This window comes from Carlito syrichta, unplaced genomic scaffold (genome assembly GCF_000164805.1).
Source record: "Carlito syrichta isolate Samal-C Ts95f unplaced genomic scaffold, Tarsius_syrichta-2.0.1 Scaffold304715, whole genome shotgun sequence".
NCBI lineage: Eukaryota > Metazoa > Chordata > Mammalia > Primates > Tarsiidae > Carlito > Carlito syrichta.
In genome coordinates this window covers 465852-493367 of record NW_007248811.1, presented here as the reverse complement: position 1 = coordinate 493367, position 27516 = coordinate 465852, and the positions used below count along the sequence as shown (strand labels likewise).

General features: G+C 39.1%; 1 protein-coding gene across 1 annotated transcript in view; it reads right to left on the bottom strand.

Annotated features, from left to right (window-relative positions):
• The window catches only part of REPS2 (RALBP1 associated Eps domain containing 2), a gene marked incomplete at its 5' end in the record, with an annotated part of 227588 nt that overhangs the window by 68974 nt on the left and 131098 nt on the right, over window positions 1-27516 (bottom strand). Inside the window, 4 exons of the mRNA XM_008060764.1 lie at window positions 15746-15882; window positions 19351-19396; window positions 23842-23895; window positions 25371-25440. Coding sequence (XP_008058955.1) covers window positions 15746-15882; window positions 19351-19396; window positions 23842-23895; window positions 25371-25440 — 307 coding nt within the window. The remainder of the gene's footprint in view (window positions 1-15745; window positions 15883-19350; window positions 19397-23841; window positions 23896-25370; window positions 25441-27516) is intronic.

The following is a 27516-nucleotide window of genomic DNA, read 5'->3' as shown; positions in this document are numbered from 1 at the left end:
AGGTGAGATTGCAGCAAAAAGGGTGTCCCTTAGAATGTGCAAGGATGTGGAATTAGCAGTAAACCTATGTATAAAAACGTAAAAAGTGCTCAACAGCAAAAAATTTCCCCCCTGAAGGGACAAGGGAATGCAAATTTTGCAACCTTTAGCTAAAAAGGAAAAACAAGTACTTCCTCACACCCTTTATAAGTAACAACATTGACAGTTGTGATTGATGAGGAAGTGAGAAATTGAGACAGAGTATCTCCAAAAACAGGTGTTTTCGGGAAAACCAAGACACAGACATGCCTTTTGATTTAAGAAATATTATAATTTAATTAGAAAGGTTAAAATTAAAGTAAGGATTAGAATTAAATAGATAGCAGTTATAATTAAAAGATAAATGTTTATTATAGATGTAGGTATTAGTTAAATATAAGGAATAGGAAATAATTAAGTTTTAAGGTAAACTTAAAATTATATACACTTAATGTAGGTTTAAAATTAAATACATTTAGGATTAGAAGTAAGATTAATTTCATATATAAGTGTAGATTTAGACATGTTTTGTTTAGAAATATAAAATGTAAAATAGGTGATAAGAAAATAGCAAGTAATATAGATAAGGCAATTAGAATTAAGAAAGTTAAATTTTTAAATTAATAGTATTAAGAATTCATAGTGGGTAAGATAAGGGTGGTTATGTAAAAGAAAAAACAAGTCAATATATTGCTGCTGAAAGTATATATAAGGGTAGAATTAAGAAAATAGATTAGTAAAGGAAAAGAAATAGAATAGCGAAGGGGAGATTCAGGTGACCTAGAGGTCACAGGACGTGGCTGATAAATTGGCAGCCGGTGTTTTGTTACACCACCTGGTAGCAGGAAGAAACAAAATGAAACTTGTAAAGGTCAACTTCCCCATAAACAAAAGAAAAAACATGATGTAAACATTTAATGTGTAACATGGGATACATTTTGTGGGTAGAGGGGTCAGTAAAAAAAACTATATAAGCTTGTAAGAATTGAATAAAAATTGGCAGAGTCTTGAGCTCTCCCCAGGAAGAGGATTCCTGTAGTCTTCGTCTTTTCTTTTTCGACGCTTCCTGATTCTCCCCAGTCAGGCCCTGACTCTCTCGTTGGAGCTGGACTCTAGCAGGATTTGGCTCTAAAAAAGTCATATCTATCTTTTAAAGATTAGCTCAACAGCCCTGTGCACCCTCTGTCCACATGTCCAGGAACCATTCTAGTCAGCAACCACCCAAACTTGGCACCTTTCTTACAATCACATGTAACCATTATACTGATTGGCAGAGTTTGAGGCCATATCTGTATTCTTCTTGGAATTCTCCACAGTGCCAAGAACCCAGTAAATGCTCATTAAATATTGGTTAAATGAATAAGACAGTTTTCCTGGTGACCATCACTGAAGTCTATTTCAGTTTTCATAGAATTCTATAAACTCAGCTGGGCTCGGTGGCTCAGCCTGTAATCCCGCGCCTTTGGGAGGCTGAGGTGAGTGGATTGCCTGAGCCCGCAGGTTTGAGACCCGCCTGGGCAGTGAGACCTCATCTCTACAATAAATCAAAAAATCAGCCGGGCGTGGTAGCACGTGCCTGTAATTGCGGCTACTCGGAAGGCTAAGGCGGAAGGATTGCCGGAGCCCAGCAGGTCAAGGCTGCAGTGGCCGGGAGCGGCCACTGCACTCCAGTCTGGGCGGCAGAGTGAGACTCCAACTCAAAAAAAAAAAAAGAATTCTATAAACTCAGATGCATAAGGAATTTACTGATATACTAAGAACTATATTGTTTTGTGATCCTCTTCATTCAGCTCACAAGCTTTGTAACAACCACAAGCTAAACGTCCAGCAATAGAAAAATGATTGAATAAACCATTGTCCCAATTAATACAGGTAAACAAATAAAATAGAGCATTACCATTTTGCAACTCCAATGAAATAATGAATCTAAGCAGTGGTTTTCTGAAAACAGCTCATGTCAGCTTCTAAGAGCTGACTGTGTACATTTATTCCCAGCTCCACATTCAGTGACACATCCGTAAGAGTAAAATTAGCCATGCCAGGAGTGTTTATATCATGAAAACTGGCAAACAGTTGATTGTTAAACATTTACTGACACACCATTGGATGTAGGCAATGATGATTGACAGCTGAGAAGAGGGAGGGTGGGAAGGAGGATAGGGATGAAAAATCACCTATTGGGTACAATATACACAGGTGGAGGAATAGGGTATACTTAAAGCCCAGATATCTTTGCCATTATACAATTCATGCATGAAATCAAAATCATTTATACCCCCTAAAGATATTGAAATTTTAAAAATTTTAAAGAAAAGAAGCCCATTATCTGAAAGGTTGTTAGGGATTTTTATCATAACATATGGATGAGGCTGCTACTATATAAACTCACTAATCAATCAAACATCACAAAAATAAAGGCATTAGACATTAGAGTTCTCTTAATGTGATACAGTAGGAAGTACACAGCATCACTAGGAAGCATTCTTCTCAAAAATCTAAACTGAGCCGGGCTCGGTGGCTCAGCCTGTAATCCCACGCTTTGGGAGGCTGAGGTGAGTGGATTGCCTGAGCCCGCGGGTTCGAGACCCGCCTGGGCAGCGAGACCTCATCTCTACAATAAATCAAAAAATCAGCCGGACGTGGTAGCGCATGCCTGTAATTCCGGCTACTTGGAAGGCTGAGGTGGAAGGATCGCCAGAGCCCAGCAGGTCGAGGCTGTGGTGGCCAGGAGCGGCCACTGCACTCCAGTCTGGGCGACAGAGTGAGACTCCAACTCAAAAAAAAAAAAAAAAAAAATCTAAACTGGACCAGGCATGGTGGCTGACGCCCATAATCCCAGCACTTTAGGAGGCCAAGACTGGAGGATTGCTTGAGCCCAGAAGCTCAAGACCAGCCTAAGCAAAATAGCAAAACCTTGACTCTACAGAAAATTTTTTTAAAAATTAGCCAGGCGTAGTAGTGCATGCCTGTAGTCCCAGTTACTCAGGAGACTGAGGTGGGAGGACCACATGAGCCCAGGAGTTTGAAACTGCAGTGAGCCATGATCAGGCACTCTAGCACTCAAAAAAAAATCTAAACTGATTTTCACCAAGCCTAGACTTATCTACCAGTTTACAGGAAATAAGAAGATGGAAGAACAATCAGCAAAATACAGAATATGAAAAAGTCTACAGAATGATTTTTAATGAATGAATAAATGAATAGGAAGGAGAAAAAAAGATTGAAGGAGGAATTTACCAATTAAAAGAGACTTCAGAGATGTCAAAACAAGTACAATGTGCTTGTATCTTTTGTTTGAATTCTGATTGGAACAAGCCAGTATAAAAAAATATACTTGAGACAATTCAGAGAATCAAACACTGGTCACATATATGATATTAAGGAACTACTGTTAATTTTTTATATATGACAACATTATAGTTAGTAGTTACTTTTTTTAAGACCTTATCTGTTAGAGATATATAAAGTGTTTGTCTAAAAAATTATATAACATCTGGGATTTGCTTCAAAACAATCTAGGGATAGGAGTTCTCTATTTCTGCATAAATTTGAAATTTTCCATAATACAGTTTTTAGTAGCCAGTGTATAAAATACATATAAAAGAAAAACCAAAATTATTGGTACTGACATGGATATAACCCCAAGAAATAATGGAGTATGAAAAATCATGGAGAAAACATGTACAACAAGATGCCAATTATTTTAAAGACAAAAAACATGAAATTGATTTCATAGATACACACAAACATTCATAAATACAACAGAAAATGTCAGGAGGTGACATACCCTGGGAAGGACACTGGGCGTGAAGGAAATAAGGTCAAGGAATAGATCTGTAATGTTTGAATTTTAACACAAGAAGGTATTTGTCTATTACTTAAATGAGTTTTATAAACATTTTTAAAATAAAGGTCAGAGTACAACAACATTTTCCATTCTCTCTTTCGGGGATTCTAGCCATGTTCCTAGCCTGCCTCTACCTTGTTAAAGTACTCAGCCATCCAGAAACCCTTGTAAAACTGGAGGGCGGAATAAAAGAAACCCACCCTACCCATTAGTGGGACTGACATGCACCCTCACCTTGGCAAGTCTCTAAATGTTCACCAGACTTTCATCTCCCACAGGCACAAACCACTGTACTGCTAGTATAGAAACTTTGCAACCACACCTTCCAAAGACGGAGACTAGTATATAGTAGATATTCACACTGAATACTGGCACAGACAGGCCTGCAATTACCTGGATAGGATTCTGACCTCCAAAAATGTTCATCTAGCCCAACAGGTCAAATATACTTCTCTATATTTAAACAAACGTCTAGACTTCAAATCTCATGACACTATACTGCAGCCAATCCCTTTTACCACTTTACTGAAACACTCAAAGGGACACCTTTAGTGCCCTCTCGGTATAAATGCTGAGTGTGTTATTTCTAAGGACAGACCCCCTACCACAAATAAGATCAGGACCAAAAGCAAGGAGCTGGGTCTGAAAAGCTAGAAGGCACTCCTTGGCTCTTCAAAGACAAATGGCTGCAGTGGCAGCAAACTTCCCAAGTCTGAAGATAAGTCCTGTTCCTCAGTTGACTGGTAAAGCAGGGGGAGGACTGTGTCCAAAGAAATAATAGCATCATGTCTCCAGCTCTGTCCTAAGATGTCTGCCTCCAGTAGAACCAGTTGAGCAGACATGTCTACTAAATATCTGACTAAGTAGATGAGTTGGAAGAGGGAAGTGGGGTAGAATAAAGAGAAACACTGCCACTTTTTGAGACTGCAGAGTGTAGGCTTTAGCACTGGACTGCATGAGTTTAAAGCCTAGCACCAACAGCTAGTACTTCCATGACCTTGAACAAACTAACTTCTGCACCTCGGTTTCTGCATCAGTAAAATGGTGATAAAGCAGTACCTAACTCACAAGCTTATTGGGAGGATTGGAGATAATGCACATAAAGTGCTTTCAATTGTCCTCTGCACAAAGACTCAAATTCGTATCGCCCATGATCACTATTATATTCAGCGCTCGGTATAAATGGAGTACAAAGCCCAGAAGCAACTCTTGCAAATAGGGGGGACGTGACTTAGGACAGAGTGGACATTTCCTAGGTAAAGTATATACTACTTGATAAATGGGACTAGATCAATTGGTTTCACATATGATAGGGGAAAAAAGTAAAACTAAATGCAAGCATTCAATAACAACACCTTTGATGTTTTCCAAGCACTAAAGGGGATTTCCTCCTTAGTTCATGGGTAGCTGTGGAATTAGTCAAGCAGTTAGAAGTCCTAGAAGTTCAATAATGAGTATGTTCCCTACCTCATTATCTAAGTTAAATATATGTTCAGACAGCTAATAGATAAGCTCAACAAGATTACAGGATACAAGATCCATATACAAAAACTACTATCAATGAAGACTGTGGAAATGATTTTTTAAATTAAATTTAGAATAGCATAAAAAGAATAAATCTCTTCAAAATAAATTTAGCAAAAGAAATGCAAGACTTATATATTGAAAATTACAAAACATTGTTGAAAGAAATTTAAAGACTTAAATAAATGTAAAGATATCCTGCATTCAGATGACTTAACATTAAGACATCAGTACTAACCAAACTGATGTACAGATTCAATGAAAATCCCAGTTGGATGTTTTGTTTTTGCAGAAATTGACACGCTGCATTCCATGTGGAAATGCAAGGGACTCAGAATAACCAAAGCAATCTTTCAAGAGAATAAAGTAGGAAGACACACTTCTCTATTTCAAAACTTACTACAAATCTACAATTATTGAGAGACATTGTGATACTGGCATAAGTATAGACATACAGAGTAATGGAACAGAATTGAGGGTCCAGAAATAAATCTTTATATTTGCAACAAGGGTGCCAAGAAAATTAAATGGGAGAATTAATAATCTTTGCAACAAATGGTGCTGGAACAACTGGATATCCACATGCAGAAAAATGAATGTGGACTCCTGTCTCACACCATATACAAAAATTACCTCAAAACAGATCTAAATGTGAGACCTAAAACTGAAGACTAAAACTGAAGATTCTTAGAGGAAAAGGAGTAAATGCTTGTGACCTTAAGATAAGCAACTGTTTCTTATATATGACACCAAAAACACAAGTAACAAAACAAAAATAGATAAATTGGACCACATCAAAGTTAAAAATTTTTGTGATACAAAGGTTACCATCAAAAAATGTGAAAGAACAATTCACATAATGAAGGGAAAATTTGCAAATCAAATATCTGAAATAGAACTTACATCCAGAAGATATAAAGAGCCTTTACAATACTAAAGACAAATCAATAATAAAAAGACAAATAACCCAATTTTTAAATGGGCAAGGATTCTCCACAGATATTTTTCCAAAGATGAGATAAATATGACCAATGTACACATAAAAAGATGTTCAATATTATTAGTCATTAAAAAATGCAAATCAATACCACAATATTAACAATATCAATTCATACTCACTAGAATGGTTAAAATTAAAAAGACAGACAATAACAAGTGTTTCAAAGATGTGAAGAAATTGAAATCTTCATACGCTGCTAGTGAGATGGCAAAATGGTACAGCTGCTTTGGGAAATGGTTCAGTAGATCCTCAAAATGTTCAATACAGTGTTACCATGTGAACCAGAAATTTCACCCCTATGTAAATACTTTAAAGGAAAACGTATGTTTACACAAAAACTTGAACATGAACGTCCATAGCAGAATTATTCACAATAGTCAAAAAGTAAAAACAATACAAGTATCCATCAACCGATAATTAAACAAAATATGGTCTATTCATACAATGAAAGATTATTTAGTTAGCCATAAAAGGAATGAAGTATTGATGCATGCTACAATGTGGATTAACCTTAAAAGCATTATATTAGCCGGGCTCGGTGGCTCAGTCTGTAATCCCGTGCCTTTGGGAGGCTGAGGTGAGTGGATTGCCTGAGCCCGCAGGTTCGAGACCCGCCTGGGCAGCGAGACCTCATCTCTACAATAAATCAAAAAAATCAGCCGGGCGTGGTAGCGCATGCCTGTAATTTCGGCTTCTCCGAAGGCTGAGGCGGAAGGATCGCCGGAGCCCAGCGGGTCGAGGCTGCGGTGGCTGGGAGCAGCCACTGCACTCCAGTGTGGGCGACCGAGTGAGACTCCAACTCAAAAAAAAAAAAAGCATTATATTAAATGAAAGAAGCCAGTCACAAAAGACCACATGCTGTATGACTCCATTTATATAGAATGTCCAGAATAGGCAAATCCATAGAAACAGAAAGTAAATTAGTGGTTGCCAACGGTTGGGAGAAAAGAAAGGGGAAATGGGAATTACTGCTAATAAGTATGGAGTTCTTTGTGGGGGGTGATAAAAATGTTCTGAAATTAAATAGTGCTGATGGTTACTTGTATACTAATGCCACTGAATTATATAATTTAAGGGAGTGAATTTTATAGTATATGGATTATATCTCTATAAAACTTTCATTTAAAAAATTGCCCCGACTGCCAAATTGAATCCTTGGCTGGATATACACTGTGGACCCAAAAGTTTGAGGGTAGAATAAGAATCCCATAATCCTACTAGATTTTAAAAGGGAGTAAGTATGTATTCTTTATTGCTGTTTGGCAGTAGTGGGAATCTGCCAGGGGAGGGGGAACATACTTCATCAACAAGGGTACCTGCATAACGAACACTTGTATATCTAATCCTGAATTGTACCCCACACCTTTAAAATAAAAACATTAAAAGGGGGGGGAAAGGAATAAGTAGCTCTAACAGGAATAATACAACAAGGAAATCTATAAGGTCAGAGCTGTCTGCGTGGCCAAATTCATCATCCTTTAGAAACATTGAAACATCAATTTGATCTTAAAAATATCACTTACTCCCAAGGGGTTTACCTATGAGGGGGTACCCCCAAAAAATCAGAATTTATTTATTAAAAATTGTATATTTTATTCTTACACATTCAAACTTCAGTCACCTTCAAAGTACTTTGATATAATACACCTATACAGATGCTTTTTCCACTGCTCAAAACAGTTTTTGAACTTGTCGATTTTGATGGCTTTGAGTGCTTCTGCCATTTTTGTTTGTTTGTTTCACCTTTTCCACATTGGCAAAGAACATTTCTCTTTTAGGACTTTTTTCATCCAGGGAAACAAAAAAAGTCAGTCAGGGTCAGATCAGGTAAATAGAGAAGGTGGGGCATGGGGATTTTGCCATTTTTGGTCAAAAATTGTTGAACAATATTTACACAACAGAAAATTATTCAGCCATTTAAAAGAATGAAACTAGCCGGGCTCAGCCTGTAATCCCGCACTTTGGGAAGATGAGGTGAGTGGATTGCCTGAGCCCGCGGGTTCGAGACCCGCCTGGCCAACTTGGTGAAACCTCATCTCTACAATAAATCAAAAATAGCCGGGCGTGGTAGTGGGCGCCTATAGTTCCAGCTATTTGGAAGGCTTAGGCAGAAGAATCGCCGGAGCCCAGCAGGTCGAGGCTGCGGTGACCGGGAGCGGCCACTGCACTCCAGTCTGGGTGACAGAGTGAGACTCCAACTCAAAAAAAAAAAAAAAAAAAAAAGAAATTCTGTCATTTGCTTAAACATGGATGGAACTGGAAGTCATTATGTGCAGTGAAATAATCCAGGCATAGATAAACTTCTTATGTTCTCACACATATACAGATGTTAAAAAAGTTTATCTCATGGAGGTACAGAGTAGAATGATGGCTACCAGAAGCTGGGAAGGGGGAAGCAGGATGAAGAGAGGTTGGGTAATGGGTACAAACATACAGTTATATAAAAGGAATAAGTTCTAGTGTTTGATACCAGAGTAGGGTGACTATAGTTAATACTTTACTGTATATTTCAAAGTAGCTAAAAGGGAAGATTTGAAAAGTGCCCAACACAAATAAATGAATATGTTAATTACTCTGATTTGATCATAGCACATTGTATGCATGTATCAAAATATTATTATATATCAATTAAAAAGTTACCTTCTCAAAAAAAAGCTGCTGAACACTCAGCAAAGTGTGGGCAGGTGCGCTCATCAATCACTCATCATGAAATGGGCAAAGGCATTCAAAAAAAATTAACTGAAGCCCAACACAGCCTGTCACAACAATGCTAGCTGGTACAGTGATGCTGATGGGTTCCTAGAACACTTACCTAGCAGGAGAAGTCTATACTACAAGGGGCCCACCCTTCAAAAGATAATTCCTGTTTTTTTGAGGTGATCTTGCCTCGTATTTCTTAAGTTACAGAAACAAACATTAATTTGTAGAAAACCCAGGGCAGATGTCTCAATTTGCCACTCAATAAACACACCCACCTTCCAAGTTAAGACAAAGCCATGACACTTTCCCAACAGTACATCTCACAACGGAGGCTTTGGAATGTCCTCCAAAACTACTCACTGTTGGAAAGGCACTGCAATGTAATTTGAATAACACAGCAGAGGTTTAAAAAAATGCTCTAGAATGCTGCTGTCATTTCAGCTGCATTCCAGGAGGTGGTAGCAGATTGTCATAAAGATACCCTGGATACAGAATGGTAGGCAAGTTTAAGACAGGTAGGAAAGACATCTCTGGTACTCTCAGGTACCATCACTTCAGCTAAAGAATGAAAAGCAAACTTCTTTAATTATACGTGATATGTGTACATGAGGTAAAATTTTAAAAGACACAAATAGGTACTCAACAGAAAGTAAGCCTCCTACTAAGTCTCCTAGTCCTGTCCTAAGTCATACTGTTCCCTTTCCCAGAGGCAACCAGCATTACCCACTTCTTAAGTATCCTTCCTGAAATTGTCCATATATTTACAAATATACACATGCTGCACTATACGTTTTTCACTTAATTTACCTCAGATAGCTTTCCACATATATTCATACCTTATTCTTTTTAACAACTTCATAGGATTCCATAGTATGGATGTACCATAATTTCTTAACTATGGAATATATTTTCAAATTTTAGGGTCATGTGGTACAAGTGAGGATTTACATAAATAACTTACATAAGTAAGTTGCACGCAGGTGAAGTTTGGCTTCTAGCAGGCCCCCTCTCTTTCCCTGACAGTGGACATGGTACCCAGTATGCTGACACAAGTGCCCATCCTTCTTCCCTCCTTCCCTCCCTAGCAGTGTCCAGCACCTGCAAATTCCACCCTTGTGCTTGTGTGACCAGTAATCAGGGCCCACTTATGAGTGAGAACATGTGGCATTCAGTTGTTTGTTTCTGTGAAAGTTCACTTATGATGGTCTCCAGCTGCATCCATGTTGTGACAAAGGGCATGATTTTGTTCTTTTTTATGGTTGTGTAAAATTTCATCATGTATATATGCCACATTTTCTTTATCAAGTCCATTTTCAATGGGCATCTGGGTTGTTTCTATGTTTTTGCTACTGTGAAAAATGCTGCAATGAACATACGTATGCAGGTGCCTTTTTGGTACAGCGATTTATGTTCCTCTGAGTATATTCTCAGAAGAGGGATTGCCGGGTCATATGGAAGCTTGATTTTTAGTTCTCTGAGAAATTGAATGAATTTTTATTATCAGTATGACTAAAGTAGAGATACGAAATTAGCTACCCATGGGCAGACACTGCCCATGAATGTGTTTTGTTCAGCCATCACAATGGTTTTCGTGTATTTGGCCATATTTGGGAGGGGGGGGGCTTTCCATCAACATCCACTCTCTTCTTTTATAGTAAAAGGGTAATCACTGGGAAATGGCTGCCCTGCTAGGGACTACATTTCCCAGCTGCCTGATGTCTAGGTATAACCACAAGACTAGGTTTTCCCTGTTATTTGAGTGAAAGTGATGAAAGTTCTCTTTCTGAAGCTTTAAAGTAATGGCTATGTCTCTTCCACACAATCTCTGCCCCTTCTGCCAGCTGGATGCTCAGTGACTGGAACAGGGCTGTGTGGCAGAGGCAGAACTAAGGCTCTGTGCTGTTACCATGGAAACCTCAGGCTGCAAACCATGGGCATGGCTTTGGAAGAGGCGGGTAAGAGTCAAGAGTGGAAGAATGGGCAGTCTCCAGCAACCCAGTGGAAGAGAAGAAACCCCTTTCATGAAAAAAAAAATCACCTTATGAAAATAACTGTTTCAGTGAGGAAAAGGAGGTTGGGTATTGGCTTCACAGTGCAATTTTTCTTACAGGAATTTCAGTAATAAAAGATGTTTCATGAATTTAAGTACAGAGCTATAAAACCTAAACATCACCGAGCAAGTCCCGGGTCTGACTGCCTCTAGGTTTTGCATGTATTATAACTGACAGGCCTTCTTGCATGTTTTTGTTGTCTCTAAAAAACAGCAGCTGTATGGGACTGTGAGGGAATGGCTCCAAGACCTGGATCCACTATTACAAATGTTGATCTCCCTATTACCCACGGCAATCATAGTATATCAACTTCTCCCTACAAAAACACATGCTTTAGGTTTGATGCCTAGACCTAGAGTCCTGGGATAGTCTAGGCTACTGTAAATCACACGTTTATACTCTCTTTACTGATATCAAAGTTGAAGCCAATTGTCCCTTGTTTCCAAAGTTGGCTCTATTCATTTTCATAGATGTACATTCGAAATGAGTCTTTTGTTCTTTTCCCCTCATATCATGTTACCTATTTTCATACATTTTGAAGCCATTAATGCCACTCCCAAACAATTCCCTTTAATCCTACTTGAATCCTAAACCAAGTGTCTGTGGACTCTCCTTCCTTTGGATCTTTGATCTTGTATTATATTTCCTACTTCTTCCTTTGAATAGACATTATCACTCCTATGTAAAGCCATCCCATCCTTCTCTTCATTTTCCTCTTTCATTCTTGCTTCTTTGCATCCTCTCCCCATCATGTATCTTCTGCACACTCCCACTCCACCTTGGGCCACCCTGTCTCAGCAATTTAGCTTTATTCACTCTATTTTTCACAATCCTCTGAATCCCCTTTTGCTAAGCATTGTCTCTTTCCCTTCCAACTCAAGGGCACATCTTGCTTCAGTTCACATCATCTTTCCCTCTGCTCTTTACCTTTCCTTTTTCTTCTATTGTTATACACAGAGCAGCCCAGGAACAGTTTGTCTTAAGGGGTAAAGCTGGCAAAAGAGCGGGATACAGGGAAGCTGGAGGGACAGGACCAGCAGAGCAGCATATAAGGTTAGCGTCCCCAAAGCCACCCTCACATCCCAAGTGCCTGAGCTAAGTGAAGTCCAAAAATTCCTAGCAAAATGAGGAAAAGTCAAGTGGTCCCCATGGTTTGGTAAAGAGAGATGTAGCAACAGAAGCTGGCTGAGCCTTCTGAAGAGTCCATTCACAAAAAAAGAAATATTCATGGCCATTAATGATATGAAAAGATGTTTAGCCTCACTAGGAATCAGGGAAATGCAAATATGTGCCTATCATATAGGTAATGATTAAAAAGATGAACGTTAAGCCATGTTGGCAAGGGTGTAAAGAAACACTCTCATTGTCAATGATGGAGTAAGTTGACAGGTTTTCTATAGTACCATTGGCAACATATATCTACACTTTAAACATCTATAGTCTTTGACCCTGCAACTTGAACATGTAGGATTTAGCCAAAGAAAATAATTAGATGAGGAAACAAAGATATGGATATGAAGTCATCAATAATCTCTGCCTTGTTTACAACATAAGAACAAAGTGAAGTTGGCTGGCAAAGGGAGGTTCCTGCCTGTGGCAACAAGTGGGGGTGGAGAAGCCGGACAAAAAAAGAAGCAGAGAAGGAAGGGAGGGAAGAAGGGGAACAGCAAGAAGCACAAGAGACAGGGGTGTGTGGAGACCATGAGGGGGAGATAGAGAGAGGCTTGCAAGGGTGGGAAAGAACCAGGGGTCAGGAGGTAGTAGGTGGGCCTGAAAGGAAAGCCTGTTGAAGAGAAAGAGAGGGGGAAGGAGAAAGGGGGTGGCGGGGGGAGACAGAGAAATCTCCATCAATACACAATCAATCACGGTATATACTTATCATATGGGCATTGAATGGAATGATACAATTCTCTATATGAAACACAAAGATGGCTAATTGGAAAGAGCAGGATACAGAACAGAAACCATAATGTGATTCCACTTATCTAAAGTGATACCTAAAGACAACTGCAGCAAAGGGACGATGATATGTGTACGTGGTTCTCACTGGGTGGATTCTTCTGGTAGGTTTAGACTCTGGACTCTTCTAGTAGGTTTTGACTCTATTTTGTGCATTTCTAGTTTGACAGAATTTTAATAATTGATTTCTAGCAATATTAAATACCCTAAAAGTCTACATAATTTAGATAGACCCTTGTACTCTTCTGTGAGAATTAACTAACATAGAAATAAAGTAGATGCAAATGACACCACCTGCTTTTCATACTGCAGAAGCCTCCTATTCTTCATGTGATAAATGTAAACTGCTCATTAAAATTTAATCTGTATAAGTTTGTACTGAAAAGATGGAACTGGGCTATGAATATAGACATCACTCACCTAGCTAGTCATTGTCTAAATCTTACCTTTATCAGAACATACCACAAGGGTCCTTGCCAGGGTATTTATCAAACCAAAATACTTTTCATCTTGAAGTCATACTGACATTGGAGATAGCAAAGGAAATTGTCTTAATTCAGGTTCTCCCTAAAGCAGCCCCTGAGACAAGGGCTTAAGAACAGGTATGGGGAAAGTGAGACAGGGCAGGAGGGAAATAAGCCAAGAAAAGATACTTAATGAATCGGGTATTATGTCAGGCAATTGGGGTTTGGTGCCTCTGTGAGCCTTCTGAGGAACTTAGCAGAAAGAATCACAGAATTGCCCACTGGGGTCAAGGGAGTCAAGGAGCCTTATCCTCATCAGTGAAGACTTTCCCTTGGAGCCTTAAATTATTGGTACTTGCAGGCCATGGGAATAAGGGCCTCAGATGCTTACTGAGGTCTATGGGTCAAACACAGTACTACAGGTTGAAGATCTCTAATCCCAAAATCCAAAATTTTTTTAGTACCAACATGAAGCTCAAAGAAAATGCTCACTGGAATATTTCAGATCTTAGACTTGTAGATTAGGGATGCTAAACTGGTAACTATATAATGCAAATATTCCAAAATACACAAAAGTCCAAAACTCAAAACACACTTCCAAGCATTTCAAATAAGGAATATTCAATTTGCATTCAGATTACGTTATTATCTTACCAAAACCTTACAACTCCCTGGAGTATTGACCCTATTTTATAAATTGGAAGTCTGAAATGCACAAAGATTATGTCACTTGATGAAAATCAAACAGTTAATAAGCAGCTCAGCTGAGCTTTAAATCTGGTTTTGTCTCTTCTACTATATGATGCAATGTCATAAAAACCACAGCATGTCAATTGTCAAAGGCAGCTGGCATCCCCTTGCTAGGTCACATGGCCTGAAAGATGCTTGCATATTTCTAGCCTCCCTCCTTGCAAGGGAAAGGTATTATGATAGCTGCCCAGATTGTTTTAATCTTCTTGCATCCACAGAAAAATCTTCCAGGTCATAATCCATCAGCCATGTGAAATTTTTATAGCATCATCATCCATGGTTACTCACACCCTAAATACCAGTTACTATGAAATTATGCCAGAATCTGGATCAAAGTATGGGGGAAAATTCAAGGCAAATTTTTGTCTGATGAACTCATGGCAGAGAGTTACATTTGATAGAGAGTTCCAGATTCTAGTATATTAAAAAACAATCTATAACTTTACTGTGAGGAGAGTACTTTATTAGAACAAATAAAACATGCTGAACTCTGCCTGGACACAGAGGTCATGCTAATGTGTGAGCCAAGGAAAGTCTTTTCTTGCTTTAGTAGAAAAGATAGTAATCTGCAAATCACTAGCATCTGAGGCTGGCTTGATTTAAAATGCACATACAGAAAAAGTTCCAGGACATCATTGTATTTATAGCTTGCCTGCATGAGTCAGTGGAAAGGCCCTTGCTGCTCCCAAAATAACACTCAGAATGGCACTGTATCCTATCACCTTCACTAAAACAAAGGCATGTCTCTCATCTTCCATGCCTTAGGTTCCCTAGGAGGACTTCTACTTCACAGGAAACTGAGGAGCAGGCAGGCCCCTCTGGCCTCCCCCACCCCAGCCCAGTTATATAGCTGCTGGCTCAAGAAAGTCCCATTCCCAGAAACCCCAGAGCAGCCCGCCTGAAGGAACCCTTGCCCTAGATCCCACCAACCACCCAACCTCTGGTCAGATTTAGAGCCTCCTTAGCATTAAACCCTACAGGACACAGGATTCTTCTCCACGAGGATAAAATTCAAAAGAAGGTTCTGGCTAGGCACTGATCACCAAGATCTTTCACAGAAGAACAGCACAAGCATCTGAGGAAATGACAGACAGCAATCATCTTGTTTACAAATTACCATGGTGCAGAGAACAAGACTCCAGCCACGCAGTCAGCAGGCTGCCTAGGGGTAACGCATTTATATCCTCTTGGTAGAGAATTTCATAAGTCTCGATCATAACTCAAATGTGGGCAAGGCTCCAGACACATGTGCTATATATCTGTCTAGAATTGCTTTCCCTCCCAAGAATCTCATAGCCACATGAAGACATTCACGGGATGGGAAACTGCTAGGTCTGCTCTTTCTCCAGACTCACAGAGGCTTCTGTGGCAGAAACACAACCACTGGCTCCAACAGGAAAAGGAAAGGCTCGGGGGAAAGGGAGCACTTCACCTGGCACACTGGGCTGGAAGACTTTATTCAGATCCAAGGAGGAGGCTCTGGAATGGGTTTTCTGTGGCCGCGGTGGCGGGGTGGGAGGGTCCTCACCCCTTTTCATAGCCTCTTCTATGGAGGTGCTAGAGTAAGATCTGTAGCAAAATAAGGGAAAGTCAGAAGGGAAACAGCAAAGCTTTACTCTCTGAAGTTTGGCTGAAATGGAAAATACTCCCAAAGTCAAAGTGACTGCAAAGAATTGATAAGCTACCAAAGCAGCCATAAATTCTATTATCTTTTAGAAGCCACTATGTACAATAATTGTCGAAATTTAACCATGAATTGGGGCCTTTTAACCACTTTGTTCTTATTATGCCTTAGATATAAATTCACCCCCCCCAAAAAAGACTTTGTGTAAATTCAAATGCATTTCTATTGGAATTGTTAATAAGAATAACATGTAACCCTTCAGGTTAGGCACTTCCCTGTTTTAACAGAAGGGCTTCATGGCACTAACTGATTGCAGAACTTTTCTCCTGTTTACTTGCAAATGTGATGACAGGCCCATTTGGAATTGGCACAGATAAGCTGAGGGGTAAGACTCAAATGTTCAAGGGAATACGCCACAAAGGAAAACATACATCAATCAGGTTGTAGGATCTAGTTTGTCTTGCCCTGAGAAATACTGATTTTGGAAATTTTCAAAGCAAAAGCTTCATTTTAGCCTTCTTCCTCAATCTGCAGCAAGGCACAGTTAACTAGGCCACTTCTGAGATTGTAACTCCAATGATGGCATTTTTAAGAAAATGGAACTAAATAACTTGCCAAGGTCACAAAGATAGAAAAGTACATAGGCTCAATTCAAACTCCAGTCTTTCTCTGTTTCTAAATTCCATTTTTAAGATGTTCTCATTCTGCCTATAAGCTAGAGGGGAAAAACACTTTTGGTGGTAGCAGCTAGAATATTTATGAGACCTACTAATTTTCTAAGTTAAATTCAACCATCCATTGGTCGATTGTTTAGGAATAGGCTTAGGGATGAGTTCCCAATGTGATGATCATGAAATGGATCTAGGAAGTGGATGTGTACATCTTTCTATTTAGCTTCTCGGTTAACCTCATGTCAAAGCAGAAAATGACCTTTGAGTCAGAGAGATGTCCTAGAGACAAATTAACCTCAGAAAACTGTTCTTCCTCTTTAGCTACTAGAGGGGCATTTAGGAAATTAGAATCTATCAATTACCACTAAGCCCCTTCAGTTCTTGGCAGAGCTGTTTTTGACACAGCAAGTTTTGTTTTCCTGAATACGTTTCTCAAAGTTTCTTTGTGGTAGTCGAGGGTTGTGTCTGTCTTGCAAGGTTGCAATCTTTAATAAAGCCACCGTAGGGACATGCGGCATGCTCTGGGGTAGTCTCTGTAGCATAACTGGCAAGACAGGCAAGGCACAGGCAAGTAGAAACTAGCAGGGAAGACTGCTCTAACACCTTCAACCAGAATCAAAGAGAACTGACACGAAAGGACAAGGTTTTTAAACAGGAACTCTTCGTTTAGAAAAGAAATTAGAAGTCCTAGTTAGAAATTTAAAAAACTTTCTATGCCACATATAGCTTTAGTGATATTTTTCACTAAAGAAAGAAAAAACAATGTGTGTAAAAAAAGTGTCTGTGCATGCACACACAGACATACAAAGTTAAGTGCACTGTCCGTACCACATACCTCACTTCCATTATTTCCATACATAACCTGTATGTTTATATTTTCACATGGAAAGTCACTAAATATCAAAAAAGTGATATTATGTACTTGTAATTATGACTGCAACCAATAAACATATAAATGTGCAAAGAATTGACAAAATGATGAACGTAGTAGTGTTAGAATGGTGATTTTCCCTCTTTCCCTTACATTTTTACAAAGCTTTATTTTTTAAAAAAAGAATAAAAATAATTGTATTCTTTTGGTTTCAGTAAAGACCCAGTTGGAAGAAGTGAAAATTAAATCATCCAAATTAGACTAGAAGGCCAATCTTTGAAGTTGGATAATATGTAAAATTTAGTCAGACACATTAATAATAGAATATATAACTATGAGGTTTTATAATTTCACTTGTTTAGGAGGAGAGAGGAAGTCAGCAGAAGCTAAAATTGTGAGGTTCAGGCCAGGCTCTGTGGCTTAGCTTGCAATCCCAGCACTTAGGGAGGCTGAGGCGAGTGGATTGCCTGAGCCCACAGGTTCAAGACAAGCCCTGGCAACTTGGCGAGACCTTGTCTCTACAATAAATAAAAATATTAGCTGGGTGCAGTAGCACATGCCTGTAATTCCAGCTACTTGGAAGACTGAGGTAGAAGGATCACCGGAGCCCAGCAGGTCAACTCTGGGATGGCCGTGAGTGTGCCACTGCACTCCAGCCTGGGCAACAGAGTGAGACTCCAACTCAAAAAAAAAAATTGTGAGGTTCAATTTATGATTAATGTACACATAAGCATATTTCTGCAGTTCAAAGGTGTTGCCTACTGCGAAAGCATATAAATATTACTACTCCCATATCCCAAAGCTAGTACAGACTAATTTGTAAAAAGATTCATTCATCCTTAAAGAAAAGGATGAGTAAATGTGGTAACCATGGAGAGTAAGAATGGCTACAACTTTTCTTCCTATCAAAATGAATTACTCTATTTACTGTTTTAAATATAGATAAATATGTAAATATAGATATCTGTGCCTTCTATAAACAAGGGGGGAAAAAACCAATTTGGAAAATGCAGGCATAAAAGATAAACTAAAGGATAACTCTTTGCTTTACAAAGAGATGAGATTGCCTTTAATGTCAGTATTTCAAGTATATAGAAGATGATCAGTCTTGAATTTACTTTTTCAGTAATGTGACTAGTAGCAAAGAAAGAAAAAAGTCACTAAGAGCCAAAGCAAAGCTTAGAAAACACACACATAGTGAGTTATCTTACACCGCAATTCTGGTGAAAAGTGGTTCCAATACCATTTTCCCTCTTTCATGGATTAATTATATTAGAGTTTCTTTCTTTCCTCTCTGCTTCTCTTTTCTGAGTCTCATGTCAACCACAGCTCTGCCTTATCAGCTCTCCCTCTCCCACTAGCCTCTAAAAAGAATGTGAAGCCAAGAAGAGGTGCTAAAATAGGCTCAAACAGACCATAAGCACTGCTTACCTGAAGCTTCAAGCCTCCCTGAAGTTATCACATGCATTTTTTAGATTTTATTCCCCAGACTTCTTATTTTGGAGTGTTGACCTTGTCATAATAACAAACTTCAGTGTCGTTACCGTTTAACCACATTTTCCTCTTGCCAAAGCTACTCCCCTATTAGTTATCATCTGCAACCACTGGGTCATCTCACACGATCCACCTTACATCAGGAGGCCAAAGAACATCAGCCACCCTCTTCTAGAACTAATGATCACAGAAATTAAGAGACTGCCAGCATCACTGTATGTTTCCATTAGGCCAGGCACAATGAAGGAAATGGTTCATATCCTAAGCTTTAAATCTAAAGGAAGAAGAAATCATGAGTTGGGTTTTTGGTTTGAGCTTTTTTTTTTTCTAGGCAGGGACAGGGCACAAAGGACATTAAAGCAGAAATTAAACACTACCTGGATCTTGGTCTTGCTTTGAGACTGTTGGAATCCTTGGGAGTTGCTGAAACAAAGATTATTTGTTGTTTGCTTGGGTTTCATTTCTGTAGTTAAACAGGTTTATATACAGCACCTGGGCTAGTACAGAACACATCAATCAACAGGTAAATGTGAGGTATAAATGTCCACGTGGAGAACATGATGGCTTCCACATTTGCATGGTTTCCTCATGTTACTTCTAAAGCTACAGGCACAATTAAAAGGAAAGAAAAACCAGCATATTTTGTCTTTTGACAGAACACTTATCCGAGAAGCCATTCTCAAATCCAAGTTGATTCATGAAGACATTCCAGTGTAAAAAGACAACCCCTTTCAAGGAGTTATCTTTTTATATAATGATGAATTCTTACTTGAGGGTTTGTTGGTCTAGCATAAGAGCCTAGTAATAGATTTGGAACCAGTCTCGCCTGAAGGCTATGAGGAAGGCTATCTTGCTACACATGTTTTAAAAAATCTACTAGCAGAGAAGCATTGTCATCACAAGAAAGAAAAGCTCTTGCAAATATGGTGAAATGAGCTATGTAGCTTCTCCTGTAAGAAAATATACTTGTGCCCCACATCTCTGTGACCAAATCATCCAGAGAATATTATAAAATAGAATCCTTAAGATATTTTGTCAGCTATGTCTTTCCTCACCAAATTTAAATCAAAAACTAGCTTGCGAACTACCAATACCCATGGAGCCTACTTTCCCAACACAAGTTGTAAGGACTAATTAGAAACATTTAGAAAAACATTAATCCTCTTTTTATGTTTTCAATCCTCTATGAAAGACTTTAGAAACAAGTAGCTATGCTAAGGTTTTGCAAACATTGCAAATTTTTCATCATAAAATGTCATTAAAAAGTCATAGAAAAAGTGCTACTAAAGAGGAACAAGGAAAATATAATTTATTTGTTTTCACAAATTCTTCCAAAAGGAAATGCCTCACTGTATTACCCCATCCTTTCTGACATTGCTCTAAAGCTAAAACCCCTCCTCAGCATGAAGCAGCCTGAATTGATGATGATCATTAATATCCTTGGGTTAGATAAGCAGGGCAAAAAGGGAGCTGAAAATCCTCATAAATGTGAACAAGGCACAAAACAAATCACCGATGTCTGTTCCCTTAGATGTAGTCAGCTGCAGAGGAGATGTGCTTTTCCCTGCCTAAGCATTTTGGCTTGTTGTGGTGAGAACATAGGCATCATTTGGCTTCAAACAACCGCAATGCTTCCATAGTACAGGAAAGCCAAGGAGTTTGAATCTGCTCTTACCCATTATCATTTGGCTAGAGATGAAAAAAGAAAGACCTCCCTTCCTCCTACAAACTCCAGGCAGCAAAGAAATATGGCCTAAGGGAAGCCTCTCTGTCAGCCAAGGAGGCTGCCTTGGGGCTGGCAGAGTGGGACCAGACTCACCGCAGAGCTGTGGAAGTCCTCTGTGCAGGCTGCCTGCAGCTGGCTCTGTGGCCCTCTTCTCCCTCGGGCCCCACTGCTTTCAAGAAATACGTGGGTAGAAGAGGTCCCGGCCATGTTAAAATACTGGTCCCCAAACCAGACCATGGTGACTGTTAATTCCTTTGACAACTACCATTATCTTTGTCTTTTTGCTGGTGTAGGAATGGGTTTGGAAGGAGGGGTGAGCCCTGCTGGTAAGAGATAGACAGACAGACAGACAGATGGGGTGAGGGTATGGATAAGCAGTGGAGAGACAGAACCAGACATCAGGCCTGGAGTCCTGAGACCTAGCTGCATCTCCTGGCCACGACACTAAGCAGCTGTTACCTCCCTGAACCTCAGTTTCCTCACCTACAGAATGGCTACAATAAAAACATAGCCCCTTTCTCACAGGGACAGATAAGAAGGATAAGGTACTTTAAAAACAGAATGTATTTTAGAATTGTCAAATACTACTGTTATCAAGTACATAAATAAAGGCTCCTGATTTTTCAAGCTTGGAAATCTGGTTTCTAAATTTAGTTCCTTTAAGGACAGCAAGGGAGGTACAGGTAGGAACAAGAAACAGAAGAAGAGAACTGCTCGACCCCAGGAAAACCATGGGGCGTGACTGATAGTTGGCAATGGAGAAGCCGCTAGAATCACCAACAGCAGTCTGGAAACTACACTGTGAAGGTGAACTGGCATAAAACACCTTAGCATGAACCAGAGACATAAAGGGAAAAAAATCACCATTTTGCAGTGTGCTCTGTTGAATTAGGTTGGAATGGGATGTTGGTTAAGAAATCTCTTAGACTCCACTAATATCTATACTTTCAGCAAATAAGAGCATTCAAAAAATTATTTAACCAAAAATGTCCCATTTCCTGATAACATAGTACCACCCCATCTATCACCCAGCACATCGTTATCTTCATCATTATTATTATCATTATTGTCACCAACTGTGGAAGAGCACAGCAGGAAATCCTTCTCCTTCCACCCACAAAAAATATACCCCAGGCAGGTCTTGGTAAGTCTCTATAGGTTTCAGACTAGAAAAAGCTGGACAACACTATTCTAATTAACTCTTCCATCAGCCTCCAACTCCCCAAAAATCAGACTCAGTTTTTTTTGCACAGGAATACATGTGAAAATGGCAAGGGCAAGCTGTGTTGTGAATTTAGGCAAGAGTCAACAAGTGGATCATAGTTTCTCGTTTAGCTGGAAAGAGGGCAGAAGGATGACAACTTCTGAGGATGCTCCAAGCATGTCATCTTCCCAGGAAATGGGAAAAGAAAGATAGAGCAAGCCTAAAGATTAACCCTCCAAAAGGCAGCAACTGAACTGAGGTGAACTGTCCACATGGCAGTGGACAACCATCCACAATTCTAAATTACCACCTTAAAACTCTTGTCTCTCCCACTGGGAATCCAAACATTTCCCAGGAAAAGGAGTATTAACCACATTTGAGATGAGGGATTTTTCTCATATTCAGAAAGGGGCAGCAGTGCGAAGAGCAAATCAGAAAATACACAGCATGCTCCCAGGTACAACGTGAAACAAATTCTAATATACTTCACATGCTGTGGCATACTTATTAGTTTTTGTTTGGTGATGCCATGTCCTAGTCAATGAAAGAATGTTAAAAATGTTATCTAAAGCTCATGCCCTAGAGATGAAGAACACTTGATCTCATGCTAAAATCCCTTTTAAAAAATGGAAAGTTATGATCCTCGAGGGCTGTTGGAGAAGCATCAATTTAACACTCCAAATTTAAATAGTTTTTACTAATACTATATATAACATGAAGTTTACAAAAACTGGAATGCATCCACTTTAGCTCCAGAAATTAAAGCTGGAAAGAAATGACCTCACATTTCACCCTATGATGAATGAATCCAAATCAGTTTCAAAAGTCAAAATCAAGCTTGGAACTCCCATCACTTTTGGAGTCATGATTGATCTATAATCTTAATTTTCTATGCTGTAGCATCACCTTTTAGAGGTAGTGGTTCCCAAAATAGGCTATGTACCAGGATCACCTAAGGAGATGCCTAAAAATACAGATTCTCAGGCCCCCATCACCGAAATCAATCATATATTCTCTTCTACATTAATTCATTCTCTCTTTTCCCCCTCCACCTATTTTTCCATCCCTCCCCCAACTTTTTCGTCTCTATCCATCTCTTTCTCTTTAAAATCTTGAATAAACTTGGCATTTGGGAAATACTGTACCACAAAATAAGCCTCAACATTATATTGGTTTCTCTGTTCTGACTTTAAACAAATAAGCCTGGGATGACAGCTAGCTAATCACAACAAACGATTTTTATTCAACTTGCGAGTGAGAAAATAGTAAAAGAGAAAGCTGCAACTTTTTTCATGTCCTCATGACCAGAGCTCCGATTAGCAATGCCTCCCTCCCATAACCACTTTGTTTTTAACTAGGCTCCTCTTGGTTCAATGATGGCTCCATCAAGAGAAAGCTGAGGACACAGGCCCAGGTTTTTCATGGTTCCACAGACATAGTTCTGACTCTCCAAAAAACAAGACAAACACAACTTTAATTTTTCTCCTTGGAATTCACTCCACACGTAAGCACATACACTTGCTGAAAATATTTGAGATTTTTGCTCTGGAAATGGGAAATACCACATCTGAGTCTCCAGTTGATCCACCCCATCAGTTCCTTACCCTACACAGAAACCACAGAGGTTTGCTGAAATCATCTCAACTCCAAGCCTTCTCAATTTTACATTTAGTAACAAGATCCTAAATTCACAATGAGTGATTCTTTCAGTGAAACCTAAATTCCGAATTTAAAAAGAAATTACCCTCTTCTCATACCCGAAAAGAGAGAAAGGATAAATAGCCAAAAGGTTTCCTGGTAATATAACACAAGACAAATATTTAGAGAGAAGCAGACACACTATCACAGAGATAGCAATAGTCTACTCACTGAAACTTCCTAGTTTTTTTAGATTAAAAATAATAACATAGAAAGTATAAGAAAATGGTTTTCTCCTACCTGGATCCTCAGACATGTCTTTTGGTAACGCTTCATTGATAGTACTTTTTGAAGCTAGTTATGATTTTGTTTTTAAGAAACAAAAAGAGAAGAAAAAAATTATTTTAAAATTTTTCGAGGCATATTATAATTAAAACAAAGAATTCCTAGTCATCACTTACAAAAGCAGGTCTTACAACCCTCTAGAAGTTGCTGTAGCATTTACTAAAACAGTAAAAACCTCCTGGAGTTTGAAAATAGATTCTCCTACAGAGAGCAAAGATACATTTTCAACTTTCTAGAGAGAGCGCCTCTAGTGGTTATGAGGAATATTATCAGAAAGTATCAGGAATTTCCTCCTCTCATTCCTGACATCCAGACCAATAACATGAGAATCCCTGAGAATGAAATCCAGGCTTCAATATTTTTATAGCTCGCCCAGTTATTCCACTGTACAATCAAGGCTAATATCTGCCATTTAGGAGACTGATCAGAGTACATATTGCTGCAATGTTTAGTTCCGCCTGACACTCCTGAGCAAGTATTTAGAGAGAGTGCAATTACCGTTTCTTAATAGAAACTTATTTTTCATGTTTAGCCCCCATACAATGCTGGATCAATGATAGGCTCAACAATAAAACCTGAGATAGCTTCACTGATTTTTAGACCCTTCAAATAAGCCTCTCATTCATGGGTAGTGAATCAATATCAGATAACAGACAGAATACTGGCTGGAGGCTTAGAGAACTTTGGTTCTTGTCCCAGCTCTTTTCCTTAATAACTAAGCAAATGAGTCATATTGTCTAAATTTCAGTTTATCCATCTCTAAAGCCCAGGTAATAAAACATACCAGCCTCCATTCAGTTTTGTGAGGACTGAATAAAACAGTGTATGAGAAAGGACCTGGTAGATTATAAAGCATTATTCAAAGTATGGGGGTGGGGAGAGAGTCTCTCCTATACGTCTAGATATTCCTAGGTCAATTCATCCCTGTGTTTGATGGTAGTTCTAACACAGAACACCATGCTGCACTACCTCTCAGTCACACAGTAAGATAGGCAAATTGTAGCTGAGTTCCATGTTACATTCTGATACCCACAGAGCCACCAAAAAACAGATAAAGCCCAAAAACAGAAGTTCCATCTGGAAGAGAACTTTCTCATAAATTAGACCTGTGTGCAAATGAGCATCTACATTGATGTCTGGGATCACATCTGCCAACACAAGTTGTTAAGCTGTCAATTATTACAGATTTCAGTCATTTCCTAATTTCTACAACCAGATTTCAATGTAAGGTGTCCGAGTAGCCTTAGGGTCAGCAGTAACTAAGGGGCCAATGAGTTGTAGGGCTTTGGACACTCAAGTTCTTGCTTGCTTCCACTTTAAAAACTATTGTTTTGTGACAACAATTTGAATACTTGACTTATCCAAATGTGTTTACATACTGAAAACTGCCCTCATGTGCTCTAAAAGCCAGATATTCCGGGGGAAGTGGATAAAGAAACAGACACAGAATGTCCATAAAAGGAAAAAACTCATTCTTTTCATACCTTGTTTGTCATCATCAGTCACATCTTGGGTAGGGACAGGGAAGTCGGCCATGTCTTTAACAGATGTCTTCTTTGAAAAGAAAAGTAAATGAATTACACAGGTTGGAATGGAAATTGAGTGATATGCACATATAATGGAAATATTTTCAAAGCTAGTATTGACTGGGCACAGTGGCTCACGCCTGTGATGTCAGCACTTTGGGAAGTCAACGCAGAAGGATTGCTTGAGCTCAGGGGATCAAGACCAGCCTGGGCAACATAGCGACACTTTCTCTCCACAAAAAAATAGCCAGGTGTGGTAGTATACACCTGTAGTCCCATCTACTGGGAAGGCTGAGAAGGGAGGATCACTTGAGCTGAGGAGTTTGAGGCTGCCATGGGCCATGATCATGCCGCTGCATGTCAGCCTAGATGACAGAGTGAGATCCCAACTCAAAAATAAAAGCAATTATTTCTTGCCAACATTTCTGTCTTCAGTAAACCCTAACATTTAACACTATTCTATTTTTTTAGGTTCCTAGGTTCCTAGTGAGGTATAAGTAAATTTGTATTGAAATTTTACATACACAGAGGGAAGCAATAATGTTTCATATCAAGGTAAATGTATTAAATCTGAATCTGAATTGGGATTCAGTCAGAGAACTGTATAGCATTTGTCCATTCAGCCAAGAACAAACCTGTGCTTAATGTGTTTTTACACAAGCAAAAAGAAGTTCTGACACGTGGCCCCAAAATGTGTGTATTTGCTAGGCTCTGTCACACAAAGGGTGTCCAACCCTGACTAAAATAGCCTCCATGTTGTGGAATAAGATAATTTTTTTGATGAGAAGATTAAAATGTTCTCCTAACTCACATATGAATAGCGGATTTAGTATGAATTGGTTTTAAATTGTTTAAAATCTACTTACTCTCAATTAACATGCATTTTAACTATAGTTAATAACAATGAATGGTATATTTGAAAATGCATAAAAGAGTTGATCTTAAATGTTCTCACTACACAAAAAAATGTGAGGTGGCCAGGCTTGGTGGCTCAGCCTGTAATCCCGCGCCTTTGGGAGGCTGAGGTGAGTGGATTGCCTGAGCCCGCGGGTCCGAGACCCGCCTGGGCAGCGAGACCGTCATCTCTACAATAAATCAAAAAATTAGCCGGGCGTGGTAGTGCGTGCCTGTAATTCCGGCTACTCGGAAGGCTGAGGCGGAAAGATCGCCGGAGCCCAGCAGGTCGAGGCTGCGGTGGCCGGGAGCGGCCACTGCACTCCAGTCTGGGCGACAGGGGGAGACTCCAACTCAAAAAAAAAAAAAAAAGTTAAACACAAAGTTATGATACAATTCAACAATTTCACTCTTAGGTATCTATCTAAGAGAGCTAAAAACATATATCAACACAAAAACTTATATGTTCATAGCAGCATTATTGATAATAGTCAAAAATGTAAACAATCCAAATGTCCACAACTGACGAAAGGACAAAATATATACATACAATGGAATATCATTCAGCAATAAAAAGGAATGAGGTGCAAATACATGCTATGCCATAAATGAAACTTGAAAACATTACACTAAGTGAAAGAAGCCAGTTACAAAACACTATATACCATATAATTCCATTTATATGAAATGTCCAGAATGGGCAAATCCAGAGACAGAAAACAGATTATTGATTATCAGAGGCTGACAGAGAAGGGGGAATAGGTAGTAACTGCTAAATTGAAATGATGAAAATGCTCTAAAATTAGACTATAGTGATGGTTGAACTGTTCTGTTAATATAATGAAAACTACTGAAGTGTATACTTTAAATGGGTATGGTCAACATATTATTAACACAATAATTAACATATGTCAGTAAAGCTGCTAAGGAAGAATATACCTGCAATCTGTAATCCTTGATGGAAATAAGTACATATTTACAGCTCTGCTGTCTTTAGAAAAAGATGTACTGGAGGAGGGGCAAGATGGCCACCTAGAAGCAGCCAACTTGTGCCTCTCTCATGAAGCAAATCAAGGAAGAGAGAGATTCCCAGCAATTGGGCCAAGATGAGATGGAGGACGTACCCTACAACCCACAGAGGGACAATAGGACCCACAGAGAACAAAGGAGAAAGAATGGGCAGCCAGTTTTGGAGCCAGGAAGCGCAATC